The sequence below is a fragment of the Cervus elaphus genome, chromosome 20 (assembly GCF_910594005.1).
Source record: "Cervus elaphus chromosome 20, mCerEla1.1, whole genome shotgun sequence".
Lineage (NCBI taxonomy): Eukaryota > Metazoa > Chordata > Mammalia > Artiodactyla > Cervidae > Cervus > Cervus elaphus.
In genome coordinates this window covers 71,288,789-71,312,950 of record NC_057834.1, presented here as the reverse complement: position 1 = coordinate 71,312,950, position 24,162 = coordinate 71,288,789, and the positions used below count along the sequence as shown (strand labels likewise).

General features: G+C 41.0%; 1 protein-coding gene across 1 annotated transcript in view; it reads right to left on the bottom strand.

Annotated features, from left to right (window-relative positions):
- The window catches only part of ALG14 (ALG14 UDP-N-acetylglucosaminyltransferase subunit), a 97,419-nt gene that overhangs the window by 58,354 nt on the left and 14,903 nt on the right, over positions 1 to 24,162 (bottom strand). Inside the window, exon 3 of the mRNA XM_043876628.1 lies at positions 3,588 to 3,719. Coding sequence (XP_043732563.1) covers positions 3,588 to 3,719 — 132 coding nt within the window. The remainder of the gene's footprint in view (positions 1 to 3,587; positions 3,720 to 24,162) is intronic.

Genomic DNA, 24,162 nt, shown 5'->3' with positions numbered 1-24,162 from the left:
ACAGGATACCATAAAACTACAAAATAACATAGGCAAAACGTTCTCTGACATAAATGACCAGACTATATTCCTAAGACAATAGAAATAAAAGCAAAAATAAACAAATAGGACCTAATCAAACTTATAAGCTTTCGCACAGCAAAGGAAACCCTCAACAGAACAAAAAGACAATCTACAGATGGGGATAAAATATTTGAAAATGAAGCAAACAACAAGGGCTTAATTTCAAAAATATACAAACAGCTCATACAACTCAATAACGAAAAACCAAACAATCTAATCGAAAAATGGGCAGAGGATCTGGAGACATTTCTCCAAGGAAGACATATAGATGGCCAACAGGTACATGAAAAGATGCTCATCATCATTAACTGTTAGGAAATGAAAATCAAAACTCACACGAGTCAGAATGCCATCACCAAAAAGTCTACAAATAATAAGTGCTGAGGACATGGAGAAAAGGGAACCCTCCTGCACGGTTGGTGGGAATGTAAATTGATGCAGTCACTGAGGAAAACAGTATGGACATTTCTTAAAAAATTAAAAACAGAGTTGCCATATGATCTAGCAATCCCACTCCTGAGCACAGATCCAGAAAAGATAAAAATGTTAATTTGAAAAGATACATGTTCATAGCATCACTATGTATAATACCCAAGACATGGAAGCAATGTAAGCATGCACAACAGATGAATGGATAATAATGTAGCATACATATACAAAGAAATATTGCTCAGCATAAAAGAGAATGAAACAATGCCATTTGCAGCATCATGGATGGAACTAGAGATTATCATACTAAGTGAAATAAGTCAGAGAAAGACAATACCATATGATATCACTTATTTGTGGAATCCAAAAAAAAAAAAAAAAAGATACAAATGAACTTATTTACAAAACAGAAACAGGCTTGCAGACATAGAAAACAATCTTTTGGTTACCAAAGGGGAAGAGGGTGGAGGGATAAATTAGTTTGAGGTTAACAGATAAAAACCACTATACAAAAAAAAAAACAAAAAACCACTATACATAAAAGAGATAAAGAACAAAGTCCCACTGTATAGCACAGGGAACTATAGTCAATATCTTGCAATAACTTATAATGGAAAAGAATCTGAAAAAGAACATATATACATGCACACACATAACTGAATCACTCTTCTGCATACCTGAAACTAACACAACACTATAGATTTAATATATTTCAGTTTAAAAGGGCAAAAATATTCAAAAGAATTAGTGCCATTTATAAATTTTTAAAAAAAGAAAACGTCAAGGATGAATACAGGAGAGAGCTGCGTGTTGTAGTTCCGCTTTTGAAGTAGGAAAAAAGGCCTTTTACCCATTAACTTGGTGGGTGTGTAAAAGGGACTTTCACTAAGTGGAAGTTCATTCTGTGACGCCAACCATATCAGAACAGCAGACTGGACAATGTTCAGGTTTGAAATAATTTTGAAAACTCAGTTTAAAATGGAAATAAGTACCTCACATTCCCTCCTTTTCCCCCTCTTATTCCTTTAGAAACATAATGTGTTTTTTTTCTCCCTTCCACTCTTTATAGGCAAATTTATGGCACTCATAAAATTTTAGACTAAGTTTGAAGGAAACTAAGAGGACATCTAGTTCAGTCCTTTTGTTTTAAGGTAGAGAATGATGCCCAGAAAGGATCTAAAATCAAAAAAAGCCAAAACGAGCCCGGGACCAAGTGTCCTAATACCCCACCCACTACTCTTTCCACTACAAGGGTATCAAACACTTGGGCCAGGCAGACACCATAGTTCTCCACGTCCACAGCAGACATCAGCCAACACGTCAGTCATTGCCTCCTTCTCACTTTCACACCTTAGCGTCCTCAAGTCATCACACTCAACCTGGCTGCTGCCTGTGACAGTGGCCATGTCCCCAGTGACTTGGTAAATGTAAACTCAAAACTTCCAGCTTAAAATGTGAAGATCATTTTTCTTCCTTCCATTTTCTCTCTTAAGTTTCAGGAATAATTAAATCGTTAAGAGCAGTACACACGTGTGTGCTCAGTTGCTCAGTCATGTCCAACTCTTTTGTGACCCCATGAACTATAGTCTACCAGCTCCTCTGTCCATGGAATTCTCCAGGCAAGAATACTGGAGTGGGTTCCCATTTCCTCCTCCAGGGGATCTTCCTGACCCAAGGATCAAACTTGCGTCTCCTGTGTTGGCAGGTGGGTTCTTTACCACTGAGTCACCAGAGAAGCCCCTTAAGAGCACTAATGATCTTTCAGAAAGCATCTGAATTTTACACACTAAAAATGTGGTTGGAGACTGTGAGATAAATTTACTTTGTCAAAAATTTTAAAATAAATATAAGCAAAATTAATCTACGGTGATAGAAATCACCAGAAATTGGTTGCTTGGGGAGGGGCCAGTGGGGTGATAGAAATGTTCTATATCTTGATAAGAGATATAGTCAAATTATATACTTAAGATCTGTGCATTTCACTGCCTATAAATTATAGCTTTTAAAAACAATCTAAATTATTCATATACAAAATTCTGGTTTTAAAATTCTAATCTAAAGGAGGCACTTGAATGGCAATTCAGTTGGTGAGAGGCAAAGACCAAACTGATAGAGAGCTTTCAAAATCATCAGAGCTAAGTGCATTTTTGTCCAACTATTCATGAAAACAATATTCACTGTGCCAGAAATCATCTATAAGGTAAGCTAATCAAGAGTTTCTTTAAGGCTACACAGATTAATGGACTCTGCCTTAACAGGAATGACAATATTATTTAAGAGCTGTCTACACTATTGTGATAACATATCTGCTGATCTGCCTTACACTGAAGTGCATTTAGAATTTAGTAACAGAACTTCATCCACAGAGAATTTAAGACCATTATAGATAAGGAAGATACGGTTTAACATAGTGCACTAATTAGGTTTTCACATTTCTATCTTCTGTATTACTTTCCTATCAAAACTTGGGAGTGTATGACATTCTGCCCATTGCATATAATTTCTGGTAACAGAGTTTTATTTGCCTACTAGATTGCTAATTTTTAAAATTTTTACTGGGGTATAATTGATTTACAATGTTGTGTTTGCTGCAAGAATTCGGCAAAGTAAATGAGATACATATATCCACACATTTTTAGATTCTGTTCTCAATAGGCCATTACAGAGTACTGGTAAAAGAGTTTTGACAAAACAAGAAGAGTATTGAAAAGGAATAAAAAACTGGCTCTTTTCCAGCTGACAAGTAAGCACACGATGTTGGCTCAGGAACCACAGGTGGACAGGAGCAAAATTGGTTAAAGACCATGCTCTGTTAGTTCTTACTGCCATCAGACAGAGAGTGGGGGAGAAGGCAAGTTCAGAGTTCAAGTTATAGCCAGACAAGGAAGACAAATTCCTCACCTCATTCAGCAAAGTGCATTGAAATGATAAATCTCAGCACACGTTAGTAAAAGGCCTGGTACAGTATCTAGTGCAATGATAAATGGTAGCTGTTTAAGAAAACAAGTTGTCTTATTACTAACAAAGCATCCACAGGAGAGTGACCCTCGCTCCCCTCCAAATACCAAATCTGGTATCTGGTACCAGATACGTACCAGATCTGGCTTCACTCGGTAAGTCAGGGGGAAGGAGAGCCACATGGAGTACAAGGTGGTGAGCACTGAGGACAGCCAGGATTGCTGGACCTCCCGGCTTCTGGGAATGCGGTGAACATAGTATTCAGGAAACTGGAAGGAAACAGCAAAAATCCAAATCAACTGGGCCACTGATACAGAAGTTAAACATAGTAACAGTTAACATTTGTACAAACAGGAAATGCTCTCTTGATTACTTTTAACTTTCTTAGGAATTACTTTTAAACTAAGCCTTTTTCGTGCTTTATACAACACACATCATTGGGTTACCACAAAAAGTTCCTAAATATGATTCAAGATGTTAAAGTCAATATTGACAATAACTGTTAGTCGCTCAGTCATGTCTGACACTTTGCTACCCCATGGACTGCAGCCTGAAGGGCTCCTCTGTCCATGGAGTTCTTCAGGCAAGAATACTGGAGTGGGTAGCCAGTCCCTTCTCCAGGAGAGCTTTCCAACCCAGGGATCAAACCTGGGTTTCCTGCATTGCAGGTGGATTCTTTATGGTCTAAGCCACCAAGGAAGCCTGCTGACAATAGTTAAGGGAAATTTTCTATAAAATATGTTTTATGTAAAGACCTTAACATACTGATATGCAGAGTCATTACAAATTAATATATAAGACAAGTAACCTAGTATCAAGATGGGCAAAAGAGATGAATAGATAATTCTAAACAGGAAACATAGTCAAACATTTGAAAAGATGGTTAACAATTAAACACAACAGGAAGCAATGAGTTATTTTTCACCTACCGAGTTGGCAGAGATTGTGGATATTTAATGTTACTGAGGATATAGGGAAATAGACATTTACATTCCCTTGGCAAACACATTGATATAACTTTTGGGGAAGGCCGTTTGGGAATATCTATCAGAATTTTAAGTGTGTCTATTTTTGATCCAGCATTTCTGCTTCCAGAAATACATCCCACAGATTTATCCATATGCTATCCACTTTATCACTGTATTTGTGGAAATTGGAAACAGCCCAAATATCCTCCAATAGGGATAGGAAAAGTCCATGCAATGAAATATATGGAGATACATGAACAAATGATATAGATTTATATGAACAGATATGGAAGATGTGCCCAGATAAGTTGTCAAAGTGAATATGCACGTTGCAGGACAGTATGTTTAATATGACCCAATATGTATTAACAAATCACACAGTTATGTGTGTTGGTATACATACTGGTACACATATTAGTATTTGCATGAAGAAATTGGTCCCTGAGCCACGGACCACCCAGTCTGAGCCTCATAAGGCATGAAATCATGTGTGAAGGCTTATGCTGTCCTCCAGGAGGGCATCTATGTAGTTCCTAGAATTCAGCATAAAGTGAAAATGGGGTACACATGTGACCACTCTCTTTTACATATGATGATAAAGGATATTCCCTCTTTCTTTCATGCTACACCAGTGAAGAACAAAAGCTCTGGGCTCAATATGTTATTCACTATTATTATTTACTTATTAATCATTTACTATATCAGTGTGTTTGTTTTCTTCCAAAGGATTAAGGTACTAAATGTTCAATGAGAAAATAATAAAAATAGTTACCAAACTATAGACCACACAAGGAGCAGAATTCAAACGAGGACAAACTTGTAAGGAATTTTGCTGGAGGTTGTGTTTGCCTAATTTGTGGAGATTATTCATTGAAAACATGTAATGGGTAAAATAGTCCTGTTAGCTGAAACTAAATTCCCCTAAAACTGAGTTCCCTTACTGAGTTTATGACTAATCTCTCTATCCAAATCTTTGTTCCTTTTATTGTCCCCTTTGACCTCAATCCTATGCTAACTGAACACTAATCCTACCAGTGTCCGATGACTAAAATATATATTGTCAGTAATCATTGTTAATGTACTAAAATCACTAGTATATGTTTCTGTCGTTAACATACAAACCCAGGTTGTTTCTTCAGGGCAAGATGAGCTAACAGACTCCTGAGCCATGGACTACCTGATCTGAGACTCACAAAACCCAACATCCTGACCCCCAAAACTATGATTAAGAAATGTCACAAGCCAATTCATATCAGTCTTTGTGCTTGCCCTTAAAACAAAAAAAAAACCCCTAACTTGAAGAAAAAGTGGGAATGAATCTGAGGCTTGCCTCTCACTCCCTTACTTGGTGCCTGGCAGTAAACCCTTACTTGGCTGCAAACTCCGGCTGTCAGAATTTGGCTTTCTGCACTGTGGGCACATGGGGTCTAGATTTCAGCGCTACAGAGACAAAATCCCGCATCAGAAACCTTTTGGGTCAGAAGTGCTGTGAACAGGTATCACAGAACATATACCATATATTACATAATACCCACCTTTAAAGTTTGGAGAAGTAACTCAGTAAGATGCCATTATTATTACAGTAAAAATAACTCAGTTGAGTCTTATTATAAAGGTTTTTTTTGGGTGTTACTTCCAAAATTTGAGGCCTGATCTTAATATCTACAATATTTTATTCAAAAAACATGGGTATTTACTATGCTCCTTGAATCTTTTAAAGCTGTGAGCAATATAACTTAAAAAAATTTTTATTTTATTGAAATTTAGATGATTTACAATGTTGTATTAATTTCTGCTGTATAGCAAAGAGACTGTGTTATACATATATATATATATTCTTTTCCATTATGGTTTATCACAGGATATTGAGTGTGTAGTTCCCTGTGCTATACAGTAGGATCTTCCTATTTATCCATTCTATATGTAACAGTTTGCATTTGCTAGTCCCAAACTCTCACTTCATCCCTCTGCCATCCCCACCTTGGCAGCCACAAGTTTATTTTCTATATCTGTGAATGTAGATAAGGTCTATTGTGTCATATTTTAGATTCCAAATATGTGATATTTATGGTATTTGTGTTTCTCTTTCTTACTTCACTTAGTATGACAGGCTCTAGGACCATCCATGTTGCTGCAAATAGCATTAGTTCACTCTATTATTAATATACATACACACACTGCATCTTCTTTGCTTATAGCTATGTAAAGAAGCAATGAACAATATTTTGGGGGGTATTTTTAGTGTCCTGAGGGGTTGGAAGGGAGATTTGGTTTGACTCTGGCTTGAAAGTCCACTCCTCTGACTCCTGAACCCCAGAGAGGCAAAAACACAGGCCTTCTAGGGCCTATGCAAGGGTCTGGAGACAGCTCTCTGAGACCAGGACAAGGGAGAAAAGCCTACATCTCATCCCAGGTGGCAGCTTGAAGAAGCTGAGAAAACAGGTTCTGGAAGTCTCCAGTCCATTCCCAGCAGAAAGGAAACTAGTGGAAGCATGTTCTGGGGCCTCCTTGATGGAAACTAGAAGGACAGGCCTGAGGGTGAAAAGACAAGGTCGTGACTGAAGAGGGGTGACCGATATTTGACTTCTGGATGACCCATGTAAGGAGCCCAATCTCATTCTTCAGATCAGATGCCAGGCTGGGAAGGGGGGGTCTTGGTTCCACTCATGAGCTGGAGATAACTGGGCCCACCACCACATGCATACAGTGACCAATCATCCAGTTTGCACAGGACGGTCCCAGTTTATACCTGTAGTCCCAGCATAGTTATAAATAATACTTCCTTCTGCTCTCAGAAGTGTCTCAATTTTAGTGACAGAGTATCTTGTTAGCCATAGGGTAGGCAATGAGTAGGTAGGTTCATCCTAGAGATAGGAAAGAAAATTTATTCAGCATAGTCCAAGGCAATGTGATGCAAGAACCTACATTACCATCAAGGATGAGAGCTTAAGTGGTAGCTGTGAAGAGAGCCAACCTGGAAATTCTACTAGTACAATAAACAGGAAAACAGAGAGGTGGTGCCCAGCGTGGAGAAAGGCGGGTAGTAAGGACTGAGCTAGGCAAGGGGTCAGAACCATGATGGTTACTTGCAGGGGATGTGTGGCCAGGGTGAGTGGTGGTGGTTACATATGGTGCCACTTTCTGGCTTATGGCTTCACACCAGACAGGCCGGTACCTCCAGATACCATCTAAATTTTCAGGTAACTGGCAATCCTACCAAAATAGAGATTTCTCTCCAAATCCAAGTCTCTTCCCAGCCAACTCCATCAGATCAGTTCTCAGAGGCACCTTTTCCGACTAATCTTTCTACACAACCCTTCTCCTCTCACCGGTATACACACTCCTCTCTCCTCCAAACACCAGGCTTGCCTTTTGTTTTAAAGTTATTCTACTTACTCTCCTGGCATGTTATATGTTTCCTCCACATGTCTGACTGTTTGCTCCACTAGAATATAATTTACCTGAAGAGGCCAAGAACCTGAATCACTGCAATCTCAGTGCTTATGAGTATTTGAGCAATGCAAATTTACTGAATAAATGATTCGTACATTATTGCATATTAACAGAAAATAATTCAAGCTTCCTGTCACTTAGCTGAGGTGTATTTAGACAGGGAATGAAGAAATGACACAAAGGAGGCAATTTCAGAGTGCTTCCTTGGGCCTTATTTGTACAACCTACTCAATAAACGGGAATTCCTGGGGCTAGAGGAAAAATGCCCAAGCACAGCCCAGGATTGAGAGTTCACAAACAGCCAGAGTCAAGAGGCACGAAACCCTAAGGGAGATGAGAAGGAACCAACGACAAATGAACAAGACCCGGGTACACGGCCTAGACTTCTCTCTGTGGAACCGACCATTCACAAGGGCCTCAAGGAACTTCTTAGCCCTTGTGGATCCTCTCCCCAGAAAACAGGTCCATGAGAGAGGAGTGATGTGATGCCTGAGGTATGAGTGAGCACACAGGGAAAGGGAGTGAGGTTAAAGGAGAGCCTCCCACGGTGTGTCTAAAAGTGTCTGAAAAATTCTACGCCCACTGGGTCTGTGCTAACCTATGTGCAGGCATACAGTCAAGTGGAGGGAAGCCTGAGGCCATCCTGACATGGACAGAGCCCTCAAGTTACCCATGCCTGATTCACAGAAGTTGGTGCTGGGTGTCTGTCTGATGTCCCATGTCACCTAGAAGAAATACTGAGAACCAGGCCAGGACAAAATCTTAAGAGAGTTTTTATTACTTTATATAGTTTCAGAAGATACTCAAATATATAAAGAAGTAAATGAGGAAAACTAATTGACAGAATGCTTATATTTTGGTCTTCACCAAAGTTCCTTTGAAGACAAAGGAAAGGAATAATTTCAGAGAGCTACAATTTAGGCTTGGCTATGACCAGGCATTCTGAGGACTTGTGGCATCTGGAGCAATTCAAGTGAAGGCATCTTTATAGACATATTGTTTTTGTTAGTCTGTACCTTTGCCTTGAAGAAACTGTCCCTGACCCTTTTTTTATGTCTTATTAATGGGAGGCAGGACACAAAGGATGCTTCACTCATCATTTTACCCACTGAACCATATCCCCAGACCTAACATTTGATTTGGGAGTGGCCACACGACCCAAGCAGGGTCAGCTTTTTCCTGGATTCTTACAGGGACCCAGGGAAAGTTCTTCCTCTGAGAAACACTGTGGACTGCTAAACTGGCCCTCAATCCATTCTACTGGGCAAAAAATACATACTTGTTTTGGTGTTCCTCTATTTACTAGGCTTTTTTTCTATAACAAGTTGAAACTGAACTCTTATATTTGCTACCAAAACAGGATACTCCTGCACTCCCAAACCAGAAATTGACAAATGAACAGGAGACTCTATCATAAACAGATTTCCTGAATAGACATGAAGATCTATGTTGGCACCAGCAGAGACGAAGGCTGGTGGGGGGGACTGTCCCCCTGTTTCCTTCTTCCCAAACCTCTACACACATTCCTATCTATCCACTTCTTCCCTACATCCTTGCCACTTTCATGGTCCAAACCATCACACCTCTCACTATTACAGTTCCCTCTTAATTCATCTCTGCTTCTCCTCTTGCACCCCTTCATTTTATCCTTCACAGAATCTCCAGAGTGATCTTTTCATAATGTACAGCAGATCTTTCCTTTCATTTTCCTGCTTAAAACCCTCCAAAGGCTTACCGCTGCACTTGGGATGAGATCCAACTTTCTTACCACTGCCTCCAAGGTCCCATGTCGTCTGGTGCTGGCTTACCTCCCCAACCGCCCCCCGCTCACCCTAACCACACTGCTCTCCTTTTTGCTGTCTGAATGTGTCGGACCCATTCCTTCCTGAGGGCCTTTTCTGCTTCTTCTGAGCGGTCTACCTTGCCCCTGGACTGTCTCCTAGGAAGCTCCTTCCTGCAAGTCAGGTCTCTCTTGAATGTTCTCTCCTCAGAGAGGATTCAGTTCTCCTCCATCAGCACCCCCCCTGAAATAGACGGTTGCACCCTCCCCCCACCACACTGTCTTCTTTTACCATCTTCATAGCGGTTCCTGGTAACAAATTAACTTGTTTGTGATGGTTTGACGGCTCCCTGCCTCTCCCTCCAGAGCGAGAGCGCCAATGAAAGGACAGGGTTTCCTGATGCTGGCACACAGCATGGTGTTTCATGAGTCACACGTGCTCTTCACCACTGAGTAGATAAACGAGTGTCATTAACATTTCCAGAAGTCCCAACCTGTGGTCTCTGCTGGGGAGGATGCTGATTCTTTATCTCATAACATCTCAGGAACCTAAAGCACGAATTAATCCCATCTCCTCATTTCACAAATGAGAAGCCTGAACTTTCCCAGGGGGACAGAGCCAGCAAGTGGTACAGCCAGAACTGGAACCCCGGCCTTGGGTCCCTAGACCTTTCTGCTGAGAAGCCTGACTCCCCAACACACAGCTAGTTGAACCAGCTGCCCCTGGAGCTGTGCTTCCCGGCCTCCTGGGGTTTCTAAGACAGCCAGCTACCCATCCTGACCCATTTCCTCTTCCTTCTCTGTTTGGCAACCCACTGCCCCACGTGTCCCCAGCCTTCCGCCCCCAGGGTGTGTTGCATCTCCATGGGAACTGCTCTCCAGGCCTGCACTGTAGGTTTGGCACCCCTCCCCCACCTGCCACTGTTACCAATGACTCCCTCTGCCCCCACGCCTTTCTGGGGAACATTCAGAACACAAACACAGGGCCTTAGAAACCTTCAGACTTTTCTGTTGACTCTTAGGCCCCAAGTCCCTGTTGGCAGGTTCTGCCGTTTTGCCGCTGCTCCTACCTGGCAGCCAACTAGGTCACACCCTCCTCGAAAGTATGTCATAGTTGAGTCCTTTCCGTGTGGGTCAACGTGGCCACCCTGCAGTATGTGTGCATCTTGCAATGTGATCCAGTCTCTTCTACACAATTGGCAGTGATATAAAAGACAAAGAGAGACTCTCTTATTCTCTCTTCACCATATGGTTAGAGACATCCTTTCCATCTATCTATATAAGCTTCCTCATTAAGAAGTAGCAGGGACCAGGCTTACATTACTATGTAGCCCACAGAGCCTCCCAGTGTTCCCCACACATACTTGATTGATGTATAACCAAATCCACAGTAGCAAGATAGACAGCAAAGGCGGAATGTTTAAGAGTTAAAAAAAAAAAAAAAATAGAGCAATAGATTTTTTTTTCAACCTTCTAGCTTGTCTGGAATTACGTGGAACACTTAAGTGAAACGCTAAGGCTATATGACAACTTGTAACTTTCAAAGTGTCTTTCAGAATTACATCACTGCTAAAAACCACAAACATATCTGGCTTTAGATTTGTGACAAGCTAAATAGGAGTTTACAGTGATTTAGATGGAAATAATTCCACCAAGGAATCCAGATGGCATCATAAACCCACAACAGAGCAGGTCAAGTGGTCTATGAAGTCATTCTTTGCTGTTACCACACACTGAAACGTACAATACATTTATTATTTAGTGAATGCCATGCTAGTACAGAATCTTGGAAACTAGACAAACTGAAAATGGTAAAATTCTATTCAACCAAAAATGGTTTCAGCTTTCTTTCATAACTGCTCTTTTTAATAATGAAAAGTATAATATACGGTAAAAGTATGTTGGATGATTCACTCAACTACTCTGAAATCAAGATGACCATAATTTACCAAAAAAAAGGTTTTATATGCATGTCCTTCCAGAACTTGGTAGCTGCTTACTTCACGGTAGGTGATGATGATGCACCGTGAAGTGACTTAGGATGAATGAGCTGTGGGTTCCAAGCTGGGTTCCGCTCAGATAATCAGCTCTGAAACCCGGTTGACTTAGCCTCTCTGGACCTCAGGTCTCTCACTGGAAAGCAAGGAGGCCTGGCTGAGATCAGGGATCCTTAACCAGCCATCACGATCCCACAACTGGTCCTCAAGCTTGACTTGTCAAAGACAAGGCTGCTGCTCCAGCCCTTCCCCACGACTTGCACTCACTCCTCACTTTACCTTGAGAAGCTCTTTTCTTACGTGGAGGTCTCAGGCTTCAGGGAAATAAAAAAAGAAGTTTGTTCTTGAAACAATTATGGGAATCTGGCCCAAAAGATTTCTAAAGTCCTTCATGATGAACATTAGTTGTCCTTTTCCAGCCTTTTAGTGACTCTTTCTTTTGCCAGCAATAATCTGATTTTTCCTTTGGGTAATTCACTCTTGCTCACATTTGCAGTCTGATGCTTTTGGTGGGATTTTAGCCCGTCTCCTTAAGCCCCAACCTGTAGCTCCAAGAGTAGACTTGGAATAGCTTCAGCACCAGGGAACGACGCTCACCTCTGGCTGTGATGATTAGCTGAAAGATGGGAACGTGACCCAGTTGGAGATCATTAGGCAGGAGATGTTAGCTTGGATTTTTGGGGGAAAAGACGCTTTCTCTCTCCCTCTCCGACATGCTATAAGAGACCTTCTTCTTCCTTAGACAGTTAGGGCAAAGACATGAAGCTGGAAGGTGCTAACGCTCTTTGCTCTCCTGGGGGGAGCGTTGGGGGCTGCTGGAGGCAGCACTGGGGGGCCCAACGGCGATGACTCTGCGGAGGATGAAGCAGAGACACACCACTATCCTTGGTGACTTCCCTGGGCAGCTGGACCAAGTCTTGCCAGAAACAAGACTGAATTTTTCCCTTGTTGTAAGTCAAAACATTCTCTTTACTGTTCGAGCCAGTTTTGAGTTTGGTTTTAGGGCACTTGCAGTTGAGACACCCTTCCTTTTAGCTTTAAAATGGTATGAATTTAAAGACTATTTTCCTCTGCTTCAAAGGGAAAATATATTCAAATCATAGATGAAGCAGTCATTTATGACACTGGCTATCAGAGCCAGACTCTTCATTGTAAGCTCAGATAAACTCCCAAGAGCACCTACCAGGTGACAGAATCGGGCTGGGAGCACAAGGGTAAGTAAAATATTTATAAGGAACTCACTGCCGTCTGGTAGAGCGACACAGGACCATTAATAATTGCAACCAGAGAGACTGATACAATAAGAGACATAATTATTAAACATAATGTTAGCACCAAGTAAGAAATGATGAATTAATACTTTGATAAACCAAGTCAAGCTTTATGGAAGAGCTATTTTATCTAACTTGGAAGAATATGAGATTTATCAGGTCTAGCAGAGGGGGAAAGAGACTCTTCTGGCATGTTCATAGCAGGGAGGCATGGAGTGGCATGGAATACCTGGGGGACTAGATTTTGGCATGTAAAGAGCAGAGAGCGGCAGCAAATGGAGCTTGAGAAGTAGGGCCCCCAAAGCCATGCTGAAGAGTATGTGCTCAAATCTAAAGGCAAAGAGGAGATACTGAAGATGTTAAAAAGGAAAGTATGAAGAGAGTGGATAGAGAGGCCCTGCTGAGGGGTCTCAACCAGAGAAGGGAAAGCATTTGGGAGAAACTGAAATACATCAGGAGAATGATGTTGAAGGCCTAATGGGTACTCATAACACTAAGGTGAAGGACTGGAGTGGGCAAGAGGCAGGCATCAGGGATTTAAGGAAGATGGGGAGCTTGGGCTGACTCTCAGGTTTCTAGGGGAGTGATGGTAAAAGGGGAAACAGACTGAGAGCATATCATTATGGTTTGGTTTTGAGCATAATTTTGAGTCACAAAAAAAAAACACTCTAAGTACAAAATATATCAGTGTCAGAGAAAGTGTGTGCTAAGATGCTTCAGTTATGTCCGACTCTTTGCGACCCTAGAGACTGTAACCCGCCAGGCTGCTCTGTCCATGGGATTCTCCAGGCAAGAATACTGAAGTGGGCAGCCACGCTCTCCTCCAGGGGATTTTCCCAACCCTGGGATCGAACTCACATCTCTTATGTCTCCTGCATTGGCAGGATGGTTCTTTACCACTAGCGCCACCTGTCAGAGAACACACACAGGTAATTTTCAGGTTGAGATGGGGCAGACAAGGATTTGTACGGGAATATGGGCAATGGGTTGACTTGGCAGGGTGGCAGACAGAGTTAGACAACTGGGAATCTAGGAAAAGGCAGTGTTGGGAAATCTAGATTCTAGGCAGGCACTGACAGGTCTCAGGGTAACCTGGCCTGGGGCAGAGGCCTCATTTGTCTCAGACAAGTCAGACTTGACAGCCAACAGTGGGATCACGGATGCTTGTTGAGGATCCCTGGTCTCAGCCAGGCCTCCTGGCTTCCTTCACAGTGACAGGCTGAGGTCCAGAGAGACTAAGTTGCACAAGGTGATAGAGGTGGTTGGTCATCAGCAGGACCCAGCTTGGAACCCAGGGCTCCTTCGTCATAGGTCACTTCATGGATCGTCACTTTCTGCCATGACTCAGGCACCTCTCCCATCCCTGAAGGACAAGTGAAGACCCTTGGCACCCCCTCTTCCGCTTTTGCCTCCTTTGTGTGCTCAGCTCTTTGGTCAGTTGGTGATTGAAACCACCACCGATCAGCCTCACTACTTGCAGGGCTTAGAACCATGTTGTCCCTGGGAGGATTGTGACTACCGGCTCCAGAATTATTTCCTGGAGCTTAAAGGCTAAAAGTGACCAAAGAATCTCCATTTGTGCAAAAGGAAGGATAAAAGGAAACAGGCCACATCCTGATTTTGTGTCAACAACAACAGAAATTACTGTATGCTTGGGCCCATGAGTTTTTAAAGTATGCTATTTATGTAAATATTTAGACTAAAACACTGGTTATTATAATGTTTTTAATTTGCTTTAAAATGGAAAAACAACAGCATCATACTGTAAAATGTTACCAGCTCTACATGTTGTAAGACGCCCATACAAATTTCACTGGCACAGGGAAGACAGCTAAGTTACCTGAAGGTTGAAATAAATGCAATATGCTATTTACAGTTATTTTAATAACATCAATTCAGAATCTGATTCAAAGAAAGTTTAAACTAACTTGCCTTTGTTGCAGAGATGGAGGATGTGACAATTAAGATTTGGGAAGGAGTTTAAGAGATTAAGCTACTTAAAATATTTGAGAACCATATATTATACATCTATCTGCTGTACTGTTTTAAAAAGAATCATTCATTCATTCAAAGAGCCACTGCAGGATCTCCAAGTGCAAAACATTTTAGATACTTTCTATTTAAGGTATTTCAGGCATCTAGAGTGATCCTCTTCTAAATCAGAGGTATTTTTTACCTTCACCTATAATTGAATACAGTTAAGGTCCACTATAAAGAGGAAAAGTGCATGTATACACTGGTCACGCTCTAAGAAGGTAAATATGTTAAACCATGAACTGTAACACACAATTCAGAAAGGGAAACAAAACCCCATAACTGCTTTTACACAGTTCACAAACTTACTTCTTTTAGGACTGCCTGGGAATTATGTAAGAGAGATACCAAGTGCATTAGCATTAGATTTAGAAGTCTCAGCAGTTAGACACAGTCTCAGTTCACTGTGTGAAGTTAGCACCCCACCTTGTGGAAAATAGCAGGTGTCGTTAAATAGAAGCACATTATGTTTGTTTCAGAAGTACTGGTCGATGAGTCCTGCAATCACGAAACTGTCACTGAATCATACAGACAGGCTAAAAGATGATACAAAAGATCCCTATTTATTAAAGTAACAGAAAAAGTAATGTGCTTCCAAAAAATTATACTAGTCCCAAAATATTAGTGCTGATGAAACGTGGGTATTCAGAAAATTACTACTTCCACTAGGGCTTTTCTCTCTTCTCAGCTTTATTTCTAAAAACACAAACAGGAAAAAAAAAACCTCCTCCAAAACACTTTGTTTTCTAATTATAACTTTAGAAAACACAGAAAATGTTCAAACAAAACTGAAAATCAACCATTATTCATAACGCTAAGATGATTCCTCTACCCACTTTGTACAATCTTAATACCAGCTAACTTAAATCTCTTCTGCAACTGAAAACATTCTAAGATGGTCTTGGGTTTCTAAATCTGAAATAATTTCTTGCCTTGTAAATTTAACCGACTGCTTTAAGCAGCTGTTGTGATTCTTGTCAAACACAACCTCCATTTGTTTGTGTGAGTGCTGCACTTCCCACCTTCCTTACGTTTCCAGGTTCACTCTTCGCGTCCCCCTACCCTTCTGGAGAAGCTACCACTCCCCCACCCCCCACCGCCCCCCAACACCCCAGCTCCAGAGCTGTCCCTCCTCCACACTCCAATCAGCATGGTCCTTTCTCTCTCTGGGCCTGCTGAACATGGCTGTCTTCACACGGAACTCCTTCCCTGCATCCTGAGAATTCCGCTTGCTGCTCTCAGGGTCCTGGACTAAAGCCTTCCTCCTTCTTGGATGCCCCTTGTTTTGGTGGAGCACGTCCTCTGTGAAAGGACTTATGGGGAAGCAGCTTGAGGACATTTCTCCACGCTCATTCTGAATGCCATCAGAACCTCCAACGTAACTCCTTTCCTTTTTCTTTCTGGATGTTTTTGGAATTTTCCTCTTTAACCACTAGTTCTGAAATAGTATGATGATATATCTTGTTGTGACTGCAGTTTTAACTGGCTTGGGGGTAGCCCTTTAGTTTGAAGGTCATGTCCTTCAGGTGCTAGGAATTTTCCTTGGGTCTTCACTTAAAAAGAAAACAACTTCCCCCATGTCCTTGGTCTTTTTGATAGCAGACCTCCAACTTCTAATTTAATTATTTAATTTTCTTACCTTTCCTCTACTGTTTTTATTTTTTGTTCTTATTTACAGTAGAGCTCCTGAATATGATCTTCCAATACTCTGATTTTTTAATTCCTATAACTAAATGTTAATAGCCAAAGGTTTTTCTTATTCTATGAGGGCTTTTAAAAAGTAGATCTCATTCTTTTTTTAAAGATACAATGTCCTCTCATTTCTCAAACATTATTGTTTTCCTTCAAAATCTCCTCCTCCGCCCTCCCCAGTCCTTTTTTCAAATCCCTTTCCTGATTAGTTTTGCCTTCTCTTATGTTAGGGACTTTCCTCCAATATCTGGTAGTTTGTGGATGCTGGTTCAAAGCAGTAGTTCTCAAGAGAGAGGGGGAGATTTCTCCCTCAGAGATCTTAAGGCGACAAGGATAGGAGACATGTTTGGTCGCCAAGTCTGGGGGTGAGGGGTGGGGAAGGAATGGGTGCTACTGGCCTCTAGTGGTGAAGGCTGGGGATGCTGCTAGACATCCCACAGGGAGAGGACAGCTTCCGCATCTAAAATATCAACTGCATCAAGGCTGAGAAATCCCAGTTCCTATTGAAAAATGAGGCATAAAAAGGAAGACGGAAGCTCTGTGTGCTGGGTGGAACTTGTCACGTAGAGGACAAAAACAGGACTTGACCACTTCACTGGGGGAAAATCCCAAGTGTTGGAATACATAGTTCTATTCTCCAAAGCAAATCAGTTTCTTCAAAGTTAATGTTTAATCTCCTGCCTGGGGCAAACATATGAACTGATGGCAAAGGAGACCTAAGTGGTGTGCATGGGGGGGACAGGGGTAGTTCTACACATTCCTTAAGCTCTCAGTTTTTAGGGCAATGTCTTAACTCATCTGCAACTTGGTTTGTTGTTTTCAAAACCAAAACTTCTTTATTTAACCTCTCCGGTGGATAAACCTTGGGTTTTCTACCAGGGAAGGGCAGAGAGGCTGGGAGCCTAACTGACAAGGCAGTTAGGCAGACTTCAACCATGAGGCTTCTTTCCCATCCCAACCTGTACTCCATACTCCAGAGGTACCTGGTGCTATATTATTTTTTAGTCAGTAGCACTGCCCTTTAACACTTTCATTAATTAATTCCTAAGGTTTCCAGTATTCATGCTCTGCCTGTCCAACTATACCAAAGAAACCTCAGACTAAGGGTATTTCTTTTCCTTACTTCTTTATAAAAACACAGTCCAAATTCTGCATACAGAAACTACTTAATATCCACTTATAATTTTCAAGAAGGACTTTACTTTTGAGAAGGCTTCTAGGGAGCTGTTCTACCTGTCTCAAATAAAGAGTGTATAAAACAAATAAACAGTACTGCAACCTCAAGAAGGTGTTTGGTGAAGAAAGTCTTTAAAGACACACCCTACACGGAAAGACTGCCAGAAAGCCAGTTAGAGCCTTTCCAAACTCAAGAAAAGATATTATCCCTAGAAAGGATATATGATGCTGCTAAAAAAAAGAACTGGGGACAAATCTCTCCTCATCTTCCCCAAGCCAGATTACTGTGCGATACATATTAGAAATCCATTCTGCAGTCCCTGCTGGGAAGTCGGGCAGGGCCCAAGGGCGGAATGCTCCGCAGTGCACTGCCATCTCGTGGCAGCATGAGGGAATGACAGCAACATGGGGCGAGGAGGCTGCAGAGGGAGAGTCTTAGTATTTCAAAAAGTTCCTCAACACCTGGAAGGACTTCGTAGAATCCTTTCTGGAGTTTGAAAGGCGTTCTAGGGTTGGCAGAGGAGGAGTGAGAGGGGAAGTGGGGGAGGGGAGAGAAGAAAGAGAGAGAGTGCAAGTGCACAGGACTTAGGAAATGGTTTTAAACCAGTGCTGGGTGGGCCTGGGCAGCCCCTTTGAATCCCAGGTTGCATCCTGGTTCCTCCAGCCGGTGTAAGGCTGTTGACTCATCTGGGTGGTACAAAATATTATTTATAAAGACACTTGGAGATGAGGACGCTCCACTGATAGACTTCCCAGGGCCACTCACAGCATCTCCCAACTTCTGCTTGATTGCTCTTTTCTTCTCAACTCATATCCAATCTGTCGGGAAATTCTATTACTCTACTTTCAGGGAAAAAAAAAAAAAGTCCAAATTCTAACCATTTCCTCCTATTCCTGTCCCTAGTAATACAAGCCATACTCTCTCTTGCTTGGATTGCTCCCACTTCCTAACTACCCTCCCTGGTTCCACCCTGTCCCATACAGTCTACTTGCAACACAGCAACCAGAGTGATTTGTTTAAAATAGCAGTCAGGCCACGTCACTCTCTGGAACAACACCTTCCAACAGCTCCTTATTTTCCTCAGAGCAAGAGAGGAAGTCCTCACACGGGCCTACAAGGCCCCATACCATCTGGCCCCAACCTACCCTTCCTTCTCTTCTCTGGTGTCCCTCCCTCCACTCACTCTGACCCTCAGCCATTCCCCCAACATCCATTCGGCAGCTTTTCCAGACCACACCCTCTGTCTGAAATGCTCTTCTCCCAGGTGCTCCCATTTTCTTGAAGATCCTGATCGGAACTGCAAATTTTTCCTCCTTGTGAAAATTCTCATCCCCTACCCCTACCCCCACCCCCAGTTCTTGTGCAATCATCCCCCAGCACTGATTGCCTACTAACTGGCTGTATGGTTTTCTTATTCACTGTCTGGTATTACTGCCTTTCTGATCCAGCTTGAGTACAGTAAGTTTCATGATTGCAGGAATTTTCTGACCTGTTTTTTCACTGATGTATCCCAACTGCCTATGACAATGCCTGGCAAGTGGAAAAAAAAAAATTTAGCATTGAATAAAAAAACAAAGTAAAAAAAACTCCAGAATTCTGACTGATACTGCATCATAAATTGGGGAAATTTGAAAAGCTTTCTAAGTTTTTATACACCAGAAACATGTTTCTGTATTTATTCACATCAAATCTAATGTCTCTTAATAAGATTTCACTATTGGGTCTATACTGTTTCCTTTTATTCAAGATTCTTTCCCAATCCTTAATATTTAAGGGATTTTTTTTTCTTATGATCTTTACTTATAGTTAAAACTGGCATATAAGAATGCTACTAAGCTTCACATATTCAGATCACACATGACACCTTCCTGAACTTCTATTTGATAGTCTTAAAAACTGATTTTGTTTTTGGTTTCTAGATATACTTTATAGAATACAAGGCTTTATTTCTTCCTTCTCAATATTTACACCACTTATTTCATCTTATGTAGAGGGCTGAATCAAAAAACTGAAGACTAATTTCATGCAAAGATGGGCACAATAAAGGACAGAAATGGTATGGACCTAACAGAAGCAGAAGATATTAAGAGGTGGCAAGAATACACAGAATTATACAAAAAACATCTTCATGACCCAGATAACCAGGATGCTGTGATCATCCACCTAGAGCCAGACATCCTGGAATGTGAAGTCAAGTTGGCCTTAGGCATCACTACAAACAAAGATAGTGGGGGTGATAGAGTTCCAGTTGAGCTATTTCAAACCCTAAAAGATGGTGCTGTGAAAGTGCTGCACTCAATATGCCAGCAAATTGGGAAAACTCAGCAGTGGCCACAGGACTGGAAAAGGTCAGTTTTCATTCCAATCCCAAAGAAAGGCAATGCCAAAGAATGCTCAAACTACCATACAGTTGAACTCATCTCACATGCTAGCAAAGTAATGCTCAAAATTCTCCTAGCCAGGCTTCAACAGTATGTGAGCCGTGAACTTCCAGACATTCAAGATGGGTTTAGAAAAGGCAGAGGAACCAGAGATCAAGTTGCCAACATCCATTGGATCATCAAAAAAGCAAGAGAGTTCCAGAAAAACATCTACTTCTGCTTTATTATGCCAAAGCCTTTGACTGTGTAGGTCACAACAAACTGGAAAATTCTGAAAGAGACGGGAATACCAGACCACCTGACCTGCCTCTGGCAAACCTGTATGCAGGTCAAGAAGCAACAGTAAGAACTGGGCATGGAACAACAGACTGGTTCCAAATAGGGAAAGGAATATGTCAAGGCTGTACATTGTCACCCTGCTTATTTAACTTATATGCAGAGTACATCATGAGAAACGCTGGGCTGGATGAAGCACAGCTGGAATCCAGATTGCCAGGAGAAATATCAATAACCTCAGATATGCAGATGATACCACCCTTATGGCAGAAAGTGAAGAAGAACTAAAGAGCCTCTTGATGAAAGTGAAATAGGAGAGTGAAAAAGCTGGCTTAAACCTCAATGTTCACAAAACTAAGGTCAAGGCATCCAGTCTCATCCGTTCATGGCAAATAGATGGGGAAACAATGGAAACAGTGAGAGACTTTAATTTTGGGGGCTCCAAAATCACTGTAGATGGTGACTGCAGCTGTGAAATTAAAAGACTCTTGCTGCTTGGAAGAAAAGCTATGACCAACCTAGACAGCATATTAAAAAGCAGAGACGTTACTTTGCCAACAAAGGTCCATCTAGTCAAAGCTTTGGTTTTTCCAGTAGTCATGTATGGATGTGAGAGTTGGACTATAAAGAAAGCTGAGTGCCAAAGAATTGATGCTTTTGAACTGTGGTGTTGGAGAAGACTCTTGAGAGTCCCTTGGACTGCAAGGAGATCCAACCAGAATCCAAAGGAAATCAGTCCTGAATATTCACTGGAAGGACTGACGCTGAACCTGAAACTGCAATACTTTGGCCACCTGATGCGAAGAACTGACTCGTTGCAAAAGCCCCTGATGCTGGGAAAGACTGAAGGCAGGAGAAGGGGATGACAGAGCATGAGATGGTTGGATGGCATCACCGACTCGATGGACATGAGTTTGAGCAGGCTCTGGGAGCTGGTGATGGATAGGGAAGCCTGGCATGCTATAGTGCATGGGGTCACAAAGAGTCGGACACCAATGAGCGACTGAACTGAACTGAACTGAACTGGCAGGTATTCTTGTTTCAGGCCTGATTCTAGGGAGAAGAATGCTTCTTATGGAGATTGGCTTTTGGCTCCAAATACACATTTTCACATTAAGGAAATCATTAAATATGTTAGAATAATAGGCTATTTGTACAATGCAGTGTTTTAGGACAATAAATGTAGGCAGCCAAGAATATGAATATGATGCAGATAAGAAAACTAGAATTCAAAGTAACTGCAGCACATGGGGGGGTTTGAACATAGCATGCGTTCAGGACCACCTGGCTCAGTCAATTATTGAAAAATATGAAGAGAGGGCCAGGAGGGTTTCATTTAGTGACCAAAAGAGTAAGAGTTTGGGATAGCTATCACACTTGTTTACCCCACAGGATACTCTCATATGTTTACTGCATTTGCTTCACATCAAGAATTCAATCAACATTCTAGCAGAATGCTACAGGGCCAAAGGGGTGACATGCCCTTCCATGTCAGCAAGGTACTTAATTTGAGCTTTTTGTTTTTAATTTTTTTCTAATCAAAGTCACACTCACATTTGCAGAAAATCTAGAAAGTTATAAGAATACTTGCAGACTATACGTAAGTTCGAAACTGTTTACTGCAGTATTCAATGAAAAACTGAAAACAGCAATAGGGAAAGGGTACAACAATACTACATATCCAAGCATTATAAGGTAGACCTACAAGTACCAACATGGAAAACTATCTAGGCACAGAGTTAAAAGAACAAAAAAGCTGAAAGCAATATACAGGGTGTGATTTATGAACTAGCCATGCTCTGCTCTCCCACTCCTGTTTATATAGTTACGTATATATGTGCACACATAATTCATAACATTTTGTTATAAGTGCATGTATAACAGGAGGAAAAAAGCAACACCAGCAGGATATGACTCAAGCTGGTACAGTGTTTCCCTCTAGACAGTGAGACTGGAGTGGTTACAGGAAACTCCCATTTTTCACTCCCACACTTCTTTGCTGTTTACAGTTTTTCAATTTAGAAACAAACAAAACTTTTGGAAAAGAAAAGAAACAGAAAAATAACTGTTTACAGTCCTGTAGCAGGTAATTATGGGACATACTGATTATAAAGATATGCTGAAATAGTCACAGAAGCATCATGTCTTGTACAGAATTGGCACACACTGAATATTCTTTTTTTTCCCCCACAAAATAAACAAATGATCTTTCTTGGCAAAACATTATACGCTTAACTATAGAGTAGTGAGAAATCTAGTCAGTGACCCAAAAGTAAAGAAGGTTGACCCTAATTTTTAACCCTTCAACTCAGTTTTCAGAAACTTCTATTATTGTTTTACATATGAAAAAAGGCCACTTTTTTAATTTTTATGTGTATTCAAAAAATGTTTTATTTGAGTGTCACTGAACTTCTGTCTTTACTGATACGATCTGAAGGCTCTAACAGAAATTACAAGGAGTAATGGTTGTCAAGCCGGGTGGTTAACAAATAAGGTGCAGACTGAGAAGCAAATAAAAAAATGAACCAGAATCTACAGTGCAATGCCCTGACTCTTATTTCCTTCAGTGTCCCAGAGGGGTGGATGTTCCTGCTGAAACACAGGCCAACAAGTGCATGACTGCTTTCCGGGAAGAAGCTCTACTGTGATTCTTCACTTACCTTTATATAATACAGCTCTGGTAATTGGTTCTATCTGGAAAGGTTACCATCCAATTTTTCTAAAAGATATTACTTTAGGCACTCTTTACTTTAGAGCTAATCCCAGTGGAAATTACATTTTCTTTAGAAGGCTTTTCCAGATTTTTTTCACATAGGTAATTTCACAGCTAAACATGGTTTTGTTTTTTGTTTCACTTAGCGTTCTGCCCCTCACCTTTCTAATCTCAGTTGCTTTATTTGAGTGGGATCGAGAAGTTTCTCTCCTGAGAAGCCTGTTTCTCTTCAAAAGCTAGTTAAACTACTTAAGGAAACATAGACTGAGAGGAGTTAAAAGTGCACCAGAAATAACTATTTCTCTTCACTCTTGTGTAACTATAAATAAGATAAATTATGTACCTAGAGATGTTAAATACAAGTAAAAATGTACTGAATCAAAGGAATTAGGAGGCATTTGAATGAGGTTTCTGCAACAAAAGTAGGTCATCTCTACCGTTCAATAATAAGACTATATTATTAACATAAAATTTAGCTTTAAAATCTGCTAGATATTTATATCTAGCATAAATAGACAAATATTAACATTTAAATATTTTTCTAAAAACTAACAAAAATATTTAGAAATTCCATATTAGACTAAGTTATTAACCAAAGAGTAGAAACTTCCTATTCTACTTGGGCAACAATATGTGATTAATAATAGGTCATTTGTATCTTGTGGTTTCTGGGAAGGTCTTCTTTATGTTTTTAGAAGAGCGGGCTTGTGATGAAAATGCAGGTTTTGGCTTCTTACCAGAACCAAGTGGGACTTGATGCACTTTTATTCCTAAAGTGCTCTGAGTGATATGGATGAGACACCCCACCCAGGCACAGAGTGCAATTATTGTTAATGCTTTAAAGTGGAACAGAGTTTCTGGTTTACTTAAGAAGTCTGAAAAAAAATTAGACTAATAAGAGACAGTCAAGGCCTTTAACTGCAGGAGTATTATCAACTGCTAGGAAACTGCAGTTGGCACAGTTATAAAA